This window comes from Oncorhynchus mykiss, chromosome 16 (assembly GCF_057628025.1).
Source record: "Oncorhynchus mykiss isolate SJ-2025 chromosome 16, ASM5762802v1, whole genome shotgun sequence".
Taxonomy (NCBI): Eukaryota; Metazoa; Chordata; class Actinopteri; order Salmoniformes; family Salmonidae; genus Oncorhynchus; species Oncorhynchus mykiss.
Window position 1 is genome coordinate 35,425,920 of NC_143037.1, and position 12,527 is coordinate 35,438,446.

Here is a 12,527-nt window from a genome sequence, read left to right on the forward strand (position 1 = left end):
AAGTGTAAAATGTATTGATGTGCACATTTCCATAATTTTCACCTTAATTTTTTATTTACAAAAGTATACAGGACGGGACTCTGATTCTAAATGAGTCCAAAAATCCGTGACTCGGAAGTACATATTTATTCTTGCCTGCTTGACAGCAGCCGGTAAAGCAACGTTTTATACTTCAGTGGAACTATCCCATCAGGCTCCAGTGCTAGCTACCTTGAGAATTTCTCATTGTTGACGTTGACAAATATATTGATTACTTTCCCTTTCATCTGTGATTTAATTTTAAGTAATGACAAGCAAAAGCAAGAGAGAGATAGTTTGTGCAGTAGGTGGCTGCAAGGCTGAAAATGTTTCTTTGCATGGTCTTCCATCAGAACAGACACTTCGTCTGATCTGGCTTAAATTTATTTTTAATAATCAAGTGCCAGAGAAGTTCAGTCAGTACCTGCGCATATGCACAGCACACTTCTCATCGGACTGCATTGCACATCAGGATAGGTACACAAGTGGATTTGCTAAGAGCTTGATCCTCCAACAAGGTTCTGTCCCATCCATCTTGCACCCTGCAGCGGCAACCAACCAAGTAGTAAGTGTTTAGCTAGATAATGTAAAGGACAAACTATATCTTGTAATGCTGATGCACATCAACACAATCCATCACAATCAGTCTTTGCTAGCAGATATCGTCAAAGTCCTAAAACAATGTTGAAAGGGGGGTTAATGTTAGCTAACTAGCTACCGCGCTACAATATGTTGTAGACGAGGGGTAGGACATTGGATTATATGAAAACTCCAGTCCATGCGGTGGCGGTAGCACTGCGTAATCAGAATAGTGCATGTACTTTGTACACCCCCCCTTCCCCAACCTAACAGACTTGTATTCTGAAGAATGTAACAGTAACGTTAGCTAACAGTTAGCCACTCCACCATGTCGCACATATCGCCGGTAACTACTTGCAGCTTTCTTGGTTGTTCCAAAGCCAGGACTGATACTTTACACAGTCTTCCTAAAGACCCTGAAATCAGAAGACAGTGGGTGCAGTTTCTTTTTACTTCGAATCCAGATGTGCATATCGGTACAACAACACGAATTTGCAGCGCGCATTTCAACAGGGACTCGTTTCTAAATTGGGGGCCGAAGTCAATGGGGTATGCCAAACTATTTGTTCTGAAACCGGACGCCATCCCAACTATTTTTCCGATCCATGAAGTATCGGTAAGTTTATCTGTCTCCCTAACGTTAGTTGATAATTAGCTAGCTGGGGAAAACAATGCGAAACGTCACCTCACTGGCTTCTACTCTTTTTTTTGTGTGCCGATGTATTCAAACATGTTTGGTTTTATCGGGACGTCTGGGAGTGGGACTGCTCGAAGACATCGGTAACCCTCAGATAGCATCTCTGACCCGCTCACAATAAACGAGCCTCGGTGACGACCTCGGGGCCCGAGTAGGCAACGAACTAGGGATTTTGTCTCCGATCTCAAACTCGACTAGGGCAGCTAAATCCGGGCAATATCCTGTAATGTACACCTGGATAAAGCGCATACAGGGGGCGTTCTCCGCTCACACGTCTCCGAAAAACTAGTTTTTTAATTCAACGTTGGAGGAAATACGTTCCTAATGTTTGAGGAACGTGTTTGCTGGCTTCATGAATTATACTTTATTTAGACATGTGTTTTGTTTGGCTAGAGTTATGCTAACCTGTTTGCTATCCCTTTAGCTTTGTTAGCTAGCTTGCTGGTCAGTTACAGGTTAGCTGCTATATACAGTAGTTGGCAACTGCCATCAAGTTCAGTGGTGGAAAAAGTGCACAATTGTCATACTTGAGTAAAAGTAAAGATGCCTTAATAGAAAATGACTCAAGTGAAAGTCACCAAGAAAGATACTACTTCAGTAAGTCTAAAAGTATTTGGTTTTAAATATACTTAGTGTCAAGTATAAATCATTTAAAATTGCTTATAATAAGATCAGATGGCACAACGTTTTTAATTTACCGATAGCCAGGGCCACACTACAACACAGAGACATAATTTACAAACTAAGCATTTGTATTTAGTGAGTCCTCCAGATCAGAGGCAGTTGGGGTGACCAGGCATCTTCTCTTGATAAGTGCGTGAATTGGACCACTTTCCTGTCCTGCTAAGCATTGAAAATGTAACAAGTACTTCTGGGTGTCAGGGAAAATGTTTGGAGTGAAAAGTAAAAGTAGTCAATATAAATAGTAAAGTACAGATACCTAAAAAAAAAAAACTAGTAGTACTTTAAAGCATTTTACTTAAGTACTTTACACCACTGATCAAGTTGTTAGTTTTAGACTGTTCAACCATTTGCAGAATGCATACAGACATTTGAATATAGCCCGGGAAAATGTAAGCCGGACGCAGTGTTAACACATTTAAATGTGTTGAAGCATGACATGTTTGGAATTCCATGATCAGAAATACAAAAGGTGCATGAACTGTTAAGTGTAGACATGACCTTATATCGTGGGGGAGTTGAGTATTGCTAACTGGTTGTGCGATTTACAGGAAGTTACCAAACCAGAGAAGATGAAAATGTGGTTTTAGGTGATAGCTAACTTAGCGACTTGTAAACAATTACCCATTCCTATATAAGTGAATACTATTTTATTAGTAATGTTAAATACACATTGGCTGTTAAGAAAATTATACAATGTCTGTTGCCTCCCGTTTTAAGTTTGATTGTAATGGCATTTGTTTTTTAGGATAATTATTAGTGGAAGGTTGCAAACTACAGTATAGCCCAACTTTTAGCTATCTAGCTAGCTACTCCAAAACAAAGGTAATGTGGTTTGGTAAGAATGCCCCTCTCCCCACAGGTGTTAAACCTGTGGGTTTAAAACTTGAGGTAGTCACCTCACACAAGTACTTGGGAGTATGGCTAGACGGTACACTGTCCTCCTCTCAGCACATATCAAAGTTACCGGCTAAAGTTAAATCTAGACTTAATTCCTCTATCCTTATCGCTCCTCTTTCACCCAAGCTGCCAAACTAACCCTGATTCAGATGACCATCCTTCCCATGCTAGATTATGGAGACATAATATATAGATTGGCAGGTAAGGATGCTCTCGAGCGGCTAGATGTTCTTTACCATTCGGCCATCAGATTTGCTACCAATGCTCCTTATAGGACACATCACTTCACTCTATAAACTGTATTGAGTTGTTGTCTCTACCTTCTTTCCCTTTGCTGTTGTCTGTCCCCAATAATGTTTGTACCATGTTTTGTGCTGCTATTTTCACATGTTGCTGCCATGCTATGTTGTTTTAGGTATTGCTTTATGAAGTGTGGTGTCTCTTGTGATGTGTATTTTGTCCTATATTTTTAATCCCAGCCTCCGTCCCCGCAGGAGGCTTTTTGCCAGGCTGTCATTGTATATAAGAATTTATTCTTAACCGACTTGCCAAGTTAAATAAAATAAATTTTTTAACTCTAAGCTAGCTTGACTTGCAAGAAAGAAAAACAAATTCAGCAAAAAGTAACATGTTTTATTATCAACTGAAACCATGTTTATCCTGTCTTGAATGAAAAGGTCATATTTTGCAATCTGAGAGCCTTTAAACATTTCTCTTTTTTGACGAGAGCCTATGCTCTCCGTGAGATTGCATGAAGATGACGTACGATGTAATGAAATGCATCACAATGTAAACGGGGCATCAGGTTAGAACTAAATCATCTGTTCTTTCGACCAATCGATTGGTTGAAATTGAAGTTTTTTTTCCATATATAGACACACCCTATGTTTGAATAGAACTATATGTGGGCTACTGAGCTTGTCTGATGCTTTAAGTACTGCAATTTTAAAAATGAAGACAAATTACTAAAGAGGGCGCCAGAGATCAATATAGCCTAACCAGAAGAAGAAAAACCTGTTCCCAACCCATTCCTCCCGCTGGTCTTCGCCAATAGGCTACACCAGCGGTCGGCAAACTTTTAATTTGGAGTGCCAAGTTACCGTACCATTTCTACTGATCTGCGTGCCAGTTATGATTTTCATATGCACATTTTCGTGGAATAGTTGAATTGATAATAAAGTCTTCATATCTCAAAATCAACGTCATGTGGTTAATCTAAGAGAAAATTATACAAATCTAAAAGTAACTGCTATTGCCAAAATGTGACCGACCGGCTTGATTTGGTCTTAGGTAGCAAAATTTGAAATAGTTTTTTTTACGTTGGAAAAAAGTTGAGACTCAGAGCTAGAAAATGGTATATACAATACAGTTGAAAGTATTTGTCAACTTTCAAAGCAGAAACTTCTAATCTCACTTTTGAGAAAATGGCCCTTGAATGTTTTGGTACACCTACTGGCGAGCTCTTCTTTGTCTACACTAGGGATGAAACGATATTACATTTTTGTTCGATACCGATATCCAATATTTTCCTTGCCAAAAAACCTGATACCGATAACCAATATTTAAAATTTTAACAGCCTTTTAAGCATTCTAGTACAGTTAAATAGTTGAAACACACACTGACAAAAGTTATTTTGTTGGCATTTACGTATGTCTCCATTACCAGTAAAACATAATCAACACATATTTATGTCACATGTTTGCTGTGGTGTTTCGTTCAGTTGTTTCATTCAACCAGGATTTCATCATACATGTCAAGCAGTGAAGTTTCAGCTCTGTCTGTCGTGAGTCCTCTGTCGGTGCGCACGGTCTTGTCCAGCGGTGTCTAACATTTCACGTAAACCCTGTTTCTTGTCTTCATCAAAGTAGCGGTCCTTGTACCTAGTATCGAGCATGGTGGCGACACAGGAGAGAGGCTCAGAGAGAATGCCACCGAATCACTTGTTCACAGTCTCTAGTGGAGTACTTTTGCAAGTTTTAACCCCATGGTCTGTCGACAGAGGGTATCATTTCTGTTGCAGACGCAGTTGATGAGATTATTTCTCGAGTCAGTTGTTCGAATGGAGCTAGGAGTGTGGTCATGTTCTCAAATGCCATTGAAATGGCAGCAGCGGTATGAGAACCAGCACATTCTTGACCATGCAATGTGGCTTTCCTCAATACAAAATCCTCTACGACCCACTGTGCTGTCAGACTCGGTATGCTCATGGGGCTGACATTGCTGGTCCAAATGTCAGTCGTGAAGCTAATAGAAGTGACACCCATAGCAAGTAGCTCATGGGTGTGCGTTTCAACAATACTGTGTAACTCCGGTAGGGCAACATTTGAAAAATAGCGCATACTTGGTAGTGTGTACCGGGGCTCGAGGTGCTCGACCAGTCTGTGAAAGCCAACATCATCCACGACAGAGAACGGTTGATTGTCAAGGGCATTGAATTAGATTATCTTGCCGTTAATGGATTTTGGCTTTGAGTTGTCTCGCTGAAATGTTCTTACTCTTTCTTACTCTTGACTGCTTGACTTGAACTTGTTTAGTTGTTGGAAGTGCGCGCTTAGTTTTTTTCTGCTTTTGTAGTCGTTGAATGTCTAGGGGTGATGCGCTTTCAAATGACTAATTAGGTTTGTGGTATTGAAAGATTTCACTTTCTCTTGGATTTGGCCTTTTTGTTACCTTCCTTTGAAACTTCAAAATAGATCCACACAGCAGACATTATGGGCTAGGTTAGGAATGCTGTGTAGCACAGTATTTTCATTATGTCATCTACCTATGCTATATAGGTATGCACGCCAGCTTTGACATTGGTTTTGCACATCGGCGTTAAACTAGACATCAGGCCAATGTTGGCATTTTTAACTAATATCATTCGATTATATCCTGCATACCCAGTCTACACCCTTTCAGCATTGTTCACAACCTCTTAAGCTTTAGCCCCACCCAGCTCTTTAAGGATTCACATGTGAGGCCATGTACTAAACCAAAGATGTCAAGACTAAAGGTTGGTTCATACTATGGGTGTTTTCATGAATTCAATCTGGAGTGCCAGAGTGTGCTCTGGGTGTTCATAAACTCAAGAGTTGTCAGATTATCAGTTTGTAAATTCGGAGCGTTGAGAGCGCATATCTTACCCACACTGGATGCTCTGGCCAAGGAGTAGGGTTGATCCGAGCGTTCTGACTTAACAGCTCCCAAGCTAACGTTGAACAGCTTGCTAGCTACTTACAGACACAAATGAGGGAAAAGCTCACCAATCATTTTACTCGCCCTAGCAGAGCTGGTTAGGCTGTTAATGTTATCCAGAGCGTTGGTGACAAACTGCATCTAGCAACAATTTAATTACGCTTTTTTGCCAATGTTTACTGACACCGGCCATATTCTCAACGGGTGTTCAGCGTCCATAAATTCATCAGTTATTCTGTGCTCTGGCACACTCAGACGACTGCAATGAAATCGGAGTAGATAGCCAGAGCGAATTTACCAGCTACGTCTATCGACAGTTGTCGCAGTGACATCATGAACATTCTATTGAAATGGAGTCTTTTGTTTAGACGTATAGCTAGCTAAACAATGAACCATAATCCCAACTCATAACGTTACTACCTTGCATGAATCTGCAGGTAGCTAACCAACCAGGTTAGCTAACATTAGGCCATAACTAGTAATGCACATGGCTCTGAGATACGAATATTACGACACAGATTATACACGTAACGTTAGCTTGCTAGCTAACAGTACGCTTTAACTTGACAAACTGAAAAATGTAATATCTGAAAATGTAGCTAGCTAGACTATCTTACCCATATACATGGATGGATGCTTCTCCCTCTCTGTCACAGATGCCATGGTTTGAAGATGTAATCCGAGACAGGTGATTTATACAACAGCCTTCTGTGTGTTCCCTTTGACTCCATCTGCATAGTTGCAATCAAACGGCAGAATTTTCAGAGAATACTCTGATTCCAAAACTCAGACCTCCAGAAAGTGGAGAGCAATGACCAGCTCATGTTATAGACAGAAGCCTGCTACATGGCAGACCAATCCGAACTCCTCTCTCAGCATGTCCAGTCCACCCATTTATCTCAGCCAATCATGGCTCCTGTCTAAACCAATTAGGCTCGTAATTTAACAATTGTATTCGTATTTACAGATGGCATACAAGTTTGTTATTAACGCACATGAAAGTTCACATGTTCCAGAAGGCATTTCTGCCCCCAAAAAGCTTACGTTCGAATGGCTCTCCCCTGAAGTAGTGACGCACGACATACGCCTAGTTTCTTGAAATGAGTCACACATGTAAAAATAGCCAACAAATAAAAACATTGCAGCCTGCAGGTAGAAAATATCCTGATATAAAAATAAATATCCTATAAATCACATTGGCTATGCATGGGTTGTCTGCAAGGAACTTGAAACATTGTATTAACTTGGTCTGGTGGGAAGCTCATGCTAGCAAACTTGCAACATTGTATAAAATACTCTGGGCCCTCAGTTTCCCATACCAGTGAGCACAAGGACAATGAATGAATTGATAACTCGTAAATGGACTGAAATACAAACTTTTTTCCCTCACAAGTGTAGCCTAAATTGTGCGCTGTGCAAACGGTAAGACTGTAACAATAATATATATTGAATGCATTAACAAAAATGATTGTAACCAAACAAACATTGTAGATTAGAAATTATGGGAATTAATGGTAAATGTACTACTGGTGATACTGGTGTGCCATCCTCGCGGCTTCTGCAATGGATTAGTACACTCAGACAGATGTAATTCAGACCGGTGTCTTGTGTGGCCAAATTATATTATTATATATTTGCGACTCCTAGACTAAATATATATTTTTTTTTTAAACGACCAAACAATCAATCAGTCAAATAAATGTGGTCAGATTTAACCTACGCAGTACATCAAGGTCTCTACGTCTCCAGTTGAGCAACACAAATTATGTAGAGATTGATTACACAGACTCTTGAATCCACTGAAATGAGCCACATTAGCTCACCAGTCAATTTATTGTGCGTATTGAACATTAAATATTAGAATGTAATCCCATCCAAAACTGTGCAAATGAATGGCGCTGATGTAGCCTACCAAACTTGCTAACGGCCCTCACGAATGGCCTGGTACTCAGTGGTCTTGTTCGGTAACAGGATGTGCCAAGAATTCGTTAGCATTTCAACACAGCCTTCCTCAAGACCCTTGACTCCTACTGGAGTGGATGCTGTTTCTTGCTGAGTGTAACATTAAGAACGGATGAAAATATTAAAGTTACTTCAGAAACTAGTATCTGCAGGGTTCACATTACAGAAGGGTGTTTCACCAACTTTACTCAAGTGAAGATGGGATTTGCGAAAAAAGGCTGAACTTGAAGTTCGACGTTGTACCGTCGGAAAAGTATACAGAAAATAGCTAGCATATCTAGGCAAATATTCCTAACCCCTGTTTACATTGTACTTGTTTTGTTTAGGTGGAACACATGACGTCGGGTGTGACAAAAGATGAGGGATGCCAATATGAACCACCCTCAGTATGCAACATTATGGTACCATCACCTCCAAGACCCGTTCTGGTACCGTTAAAACACAACGTGTCAACACAGGCTTATTATTACAGAGGAAAAAATACAAACAAAGGTGAGGCATATGGCTTGTATCTTTTGTAGAATAGTTCACTTCTTTTCAAATACAGCTGAAATTAATTGATGTGTAGGGTAATTGCTCGGTAGACACTAGGACCATCACGGTGATCACGTTCAAATCCCCGAGCTGACAAGGTACAAATCTGTCATTCTGCCCCTGAACAGGCAGTTAGTTAACCCACTGTTCCTAGGCCGTCATTGAAAATAAGAATTTGTTCTTAACTGACTTGCCTAGTTAAATAAAGGTTCAAAAAAATTACCGCCAGTCACAAATCAGTCAATGTAATCCCTTCCAAAACTCTGCAAGTGAATGCAGTTGATGGGTGGCCTACCCAATTTGCTAACGGCCCCCTCTAATGGCCTGGTACTCAGTGATCTATTGTCCCTTTTTAAATCACTTTAAACACTTCCATGATTGAATTTGAATAATCTCAATGATGAGGACAAAATGGTGAAGGGGATTAGAGGCAGGGCTCGCAACAATTCACCGACCCAAAGTGCGATTTCAACTGTCAAACCGAACTTCAACCGTTCCAAAATTAAAATACTTGTTTCTTTAATGTTTAAATAAGCCAACATAGGTCTAGGTCATTTGCAGTGCTTTTAAAGTAATTGGTCCATTTCCGAGACAGATACAGTCTATATTTAACGTAGTAATTTGTTAAGAACCTTTTTTTCAGAGCCAAAATATCCCAAAATGTAAATGTAATTGCTAAAATATACTTAAGTATCAGAAGTAAAAGTATAAACTATTTCAAATTCCATATTTTAAGCAAACCAGGCGGCACCATTTTCTTGTTTTTATTTATTTACGGATAGCCAGGGGTGTACTCCAACACTCAGACATCATTTACAAATGAAGCATTTGTGTTTAGTGAGTCCGTCAGATCAGAGGCAATAGAGATGCCAGGGATGTTCTGTTGGGGCTCCCGAGTGGCACAACAGTCTAAGGCACTGCATCTCAGTGCTAGAGGCGTCACTACAGGTTCGATTCGAGTCCTATAGTGCGGCGCACAATTAGCCCAGCATCGTTACATGCTGACCAAACCGCACGTGTGAAAATGTATTTTGTTCACGCACACCAGAAACGATCAGGATACGCAGGTTAAAATATCATCAACAAAGCTGAGCCAATTATATTAATTTGGGGACAGGTCAAAAAGCATTTAACATTTATGGCAATTTACCTAGCTAGCTTGCTGTTGCTAGCTAATTTGCCCTGGTATATAAACATTGTGTTGTTATTTTATCTGAAGTGCACAAGGTCCTCTACTCAGACAAATAATCCGGTAAACCAAATTCATTTCTCGTCATCTTTCCTTCCTTCAGGTTTCTTTTTCTTCTTTGGACTTTATATTGTGGTTGGCAACCAACTTTACAGCATTACTACAACTGACTGGAGTGTGGACCTAAATTCATCTTTCAATCACCCACGTCGGTATATACACCTAAAAACCAATGAGGAGATCTCACGTGGATATATGCTCCTAAAAACCAAATGAGGAGACAGAGAGGCCGGACTTGCAGTGCGTTGAGCGTCACAAATAGAACCAATTTCCATTTTAGCGCCTGGCCACGCAGATGCTCGCGAGCAGTGTGTGCAATGATTGAATAACGTTTGTGGACATTTATTTTGCGAAGCGAGCAGTGTGGTCAGCATGTTAGGGTTTGGCCGGGGTAGGCTGTCATTGTAAATAAGAATGTGTTCTTAACTGACTTGCCTAGTGAAATGTAAAATATATATATATATACAGTGCCTTGCGAAAGTATTCGGCCCCCTTGAACTTTGCGACCTTTTGCCACATTTCAGGCTTCAAACATAAAGATATAAAACTTTATTTTTTTTGTGAAGAATCAACAACAAGTGGGACACAATCATGAAGTGGAACGACATTTATTGGATATTTCAAACTTTTTTAACAAATCAAAAACTGAAAAATTGGGCGTGCAAAATTATTCAGCCCCCTTAAGTTAATACTTTGTAGCGCCACCTTTTGCTGCGATTACAGCTGTAGTCGCTTGGGGTATGTCTATCAGTTTTGCACATCGAGGGACTGACATTTTTTCCCATTCCTCCTTGCAAAACAGCTCGAGCTCAGTGAGGTTGGATGGAGAGCATTTGTGAACAGCAGTTTTCAGTTCTTTCCACAGATTCTCGATTGAAAGTGTTCAAGGGGGCCGAATACTTTCGCAAGGCACTGTGTATATATATATATATATATATATATACACTGCTCAAAGGGAACACTAAAATAAAACATCCTAGATCTGAATGAATGATTCTTATTAAATACTTTTTTCTTTACATAGTTGAATGTGCTGACAACAAAATCACACAAATTATCAATGGAAATGAAATTTATCAACCCATGGAGGTCTGGATTTGGAGTCACACTCAAAATTAAAGTGGAAAACCACACTATAGGCTGATCCAACTTTGATGTAATGTCCTTAAAACAAGTCAAAATGAGGCTCAGTAGTGTGTGTGGCCTCCACGTACCTGTATGACCTCCCTACAACGCCTGGGCATGCTCCTGATGAGGAAGCGGATGGTCTCCTGAGGGATCTCCTCCCAGACCTGGACTAAAGCATCCGCCAACTCCTGGACAGTCTGTGGTGCAACGTGGCGTTGGTGGATGGAGCGAGACATGATGTCCCAGATGTTCTCAATTGGATTCAGGTCTGGGGAACGGACGGGCCAGTCCATAGCATCAATGCCTTCCTCTTGCAGGAACTGCTGACACACTCCAGCCACATGAGGTCTAGCATCGTCTTGCATTAGGAGTAACTCAGGGCCAACCGCACCAGCATATGGTCACAAGGGGTCTGAGGATCTCATCTCGGTACCTAATGGCAGTCAGGTTACCGCTGGCGAGCACATGGAGGTGTGGCCCCCCCAAAGAAATGCCACCCCACACCATGACTGACCCACCGCCAAACCGGTTATGCTGGAGGATGTTGCAGGCAGCAGAACGTTCTCCATGGCGTCTCCAGACTGTCACGTCTGTCACGTGCTCAGTGTGAACCTGCTTTCATCTGTGAAGAGCACAGGGCGCCAGTGGCGAATTTGCCAATCTTGGTGTTCTCTGGCAAATGCCAAACGTCCTGCACAGTGTTGGGCTGTAAGCACAACCCCCACCTGTGGACATCGGGCCCTCATACCACCCTCATGGAGTCTGTTTCTGACCATTTGAGCAGACACATGCACATTTGTGGCCTGCTGGGAGGTCATTTTTCCTCCATTCGGCCTCCTCCACGTCTCCTGATGTACTGGCCTGTCTTCTGGTAGCGCCTCCATGCTCTGGACACTACGCTGACAGACACAGCAAACCTTCTTGCCACAGCTCGCATTTATGTGCCATCCTGGATGAGCTGCACTACCTGAGCCACTTGTGTGGGTTGTAGATTCAGTCTCATGCTACCACTAGAGTGAAAGCACCACCAGCATTCAAAAGTGACCAAAACATCAGCCAGGAAGTATAGGAACTGAGAAGTGGTCTGTGGTCACCACCTGCAGAACCACTCCTTTATTGGGGGTGTCTTGCTAATTGCCTATAATTTCCACCTGTTGTCTATTCCATTTGCACAACAGCATGTGAAATTTATTGTCAATCAGTGTTGCTTTCTAAGTGGACAGTTTGATTTCACAGAAGTGTGATTGACTTGGAGTTACATTGTGTTGTTTAAGTGTTCCCTTTATTTTTTTGAGCAGTGTGTGTGTGTGTGTGTGTGTGTGTGTGTGTGTGTGTATATATATTACACACACACACACACACACACACACACACACACACACACTGGGGAGAACAAGTATGATAACCTGCAAAATCGGCAGTGTTTCCTACTTACAAAGCATGTAGAGGTCTAATTTTTATCATAGGTACACTTCAACTGTGAGACCGAATCTAAAACAAAAATCCAGAAAATCTCATTGTTTGATTTAAGTAATTAATTAGCCTTTTATTGCATGACATAAGTATTTGGTACATCAGAAAAGCAGAACTTAATATTTGGT

The 12,527-nt window shown here is 41.0% G+C and overlaps 2 protein-coding genes across 6 annotated transcripts in view; one reads left to right on the top strand and one right to left on the bottom strand.

Moving 5' to 3' along the window:
* Window positions 1-12,527, bottom strand: part of LOC110491843 (uncharacterized) — a 95,533-nt gene that overhangs the window by 38,170 nt on the left and 44,836 nt on the right. The window lies entirely within an intron of this gene.
* Window positions 1-12,527, top strand: part of LOC110491844 (uncharacterized) — a 34,897-nt gene that overhangs the window by 6,358 nt on the left and 16,012 nt on the right. The window contains exons 1-2 of one of the 5 annotated variants that reach the window (XM_090202581.1): window positions 64-583; window positions 8,342-8,507. In XM_090202581.1, coding sequence (XP_090058707.1) covers window positions 287-583; window positions 8,342-8,507 — 463 coding nt within the window. In that variant the 5' untranslated portion in view covers window positions 64-286. Of the gene's footprint in view, window positions 1-63; window positions 584-846; window positions 1,214-8,341; window positions 8,508-12,527 lie in introns of those variants that run through there. The other 4 variants (XM_021565639.3, XM_090202582.1, XM_021565643.3 and 1 more) reach the window with 4 other exon arrangements.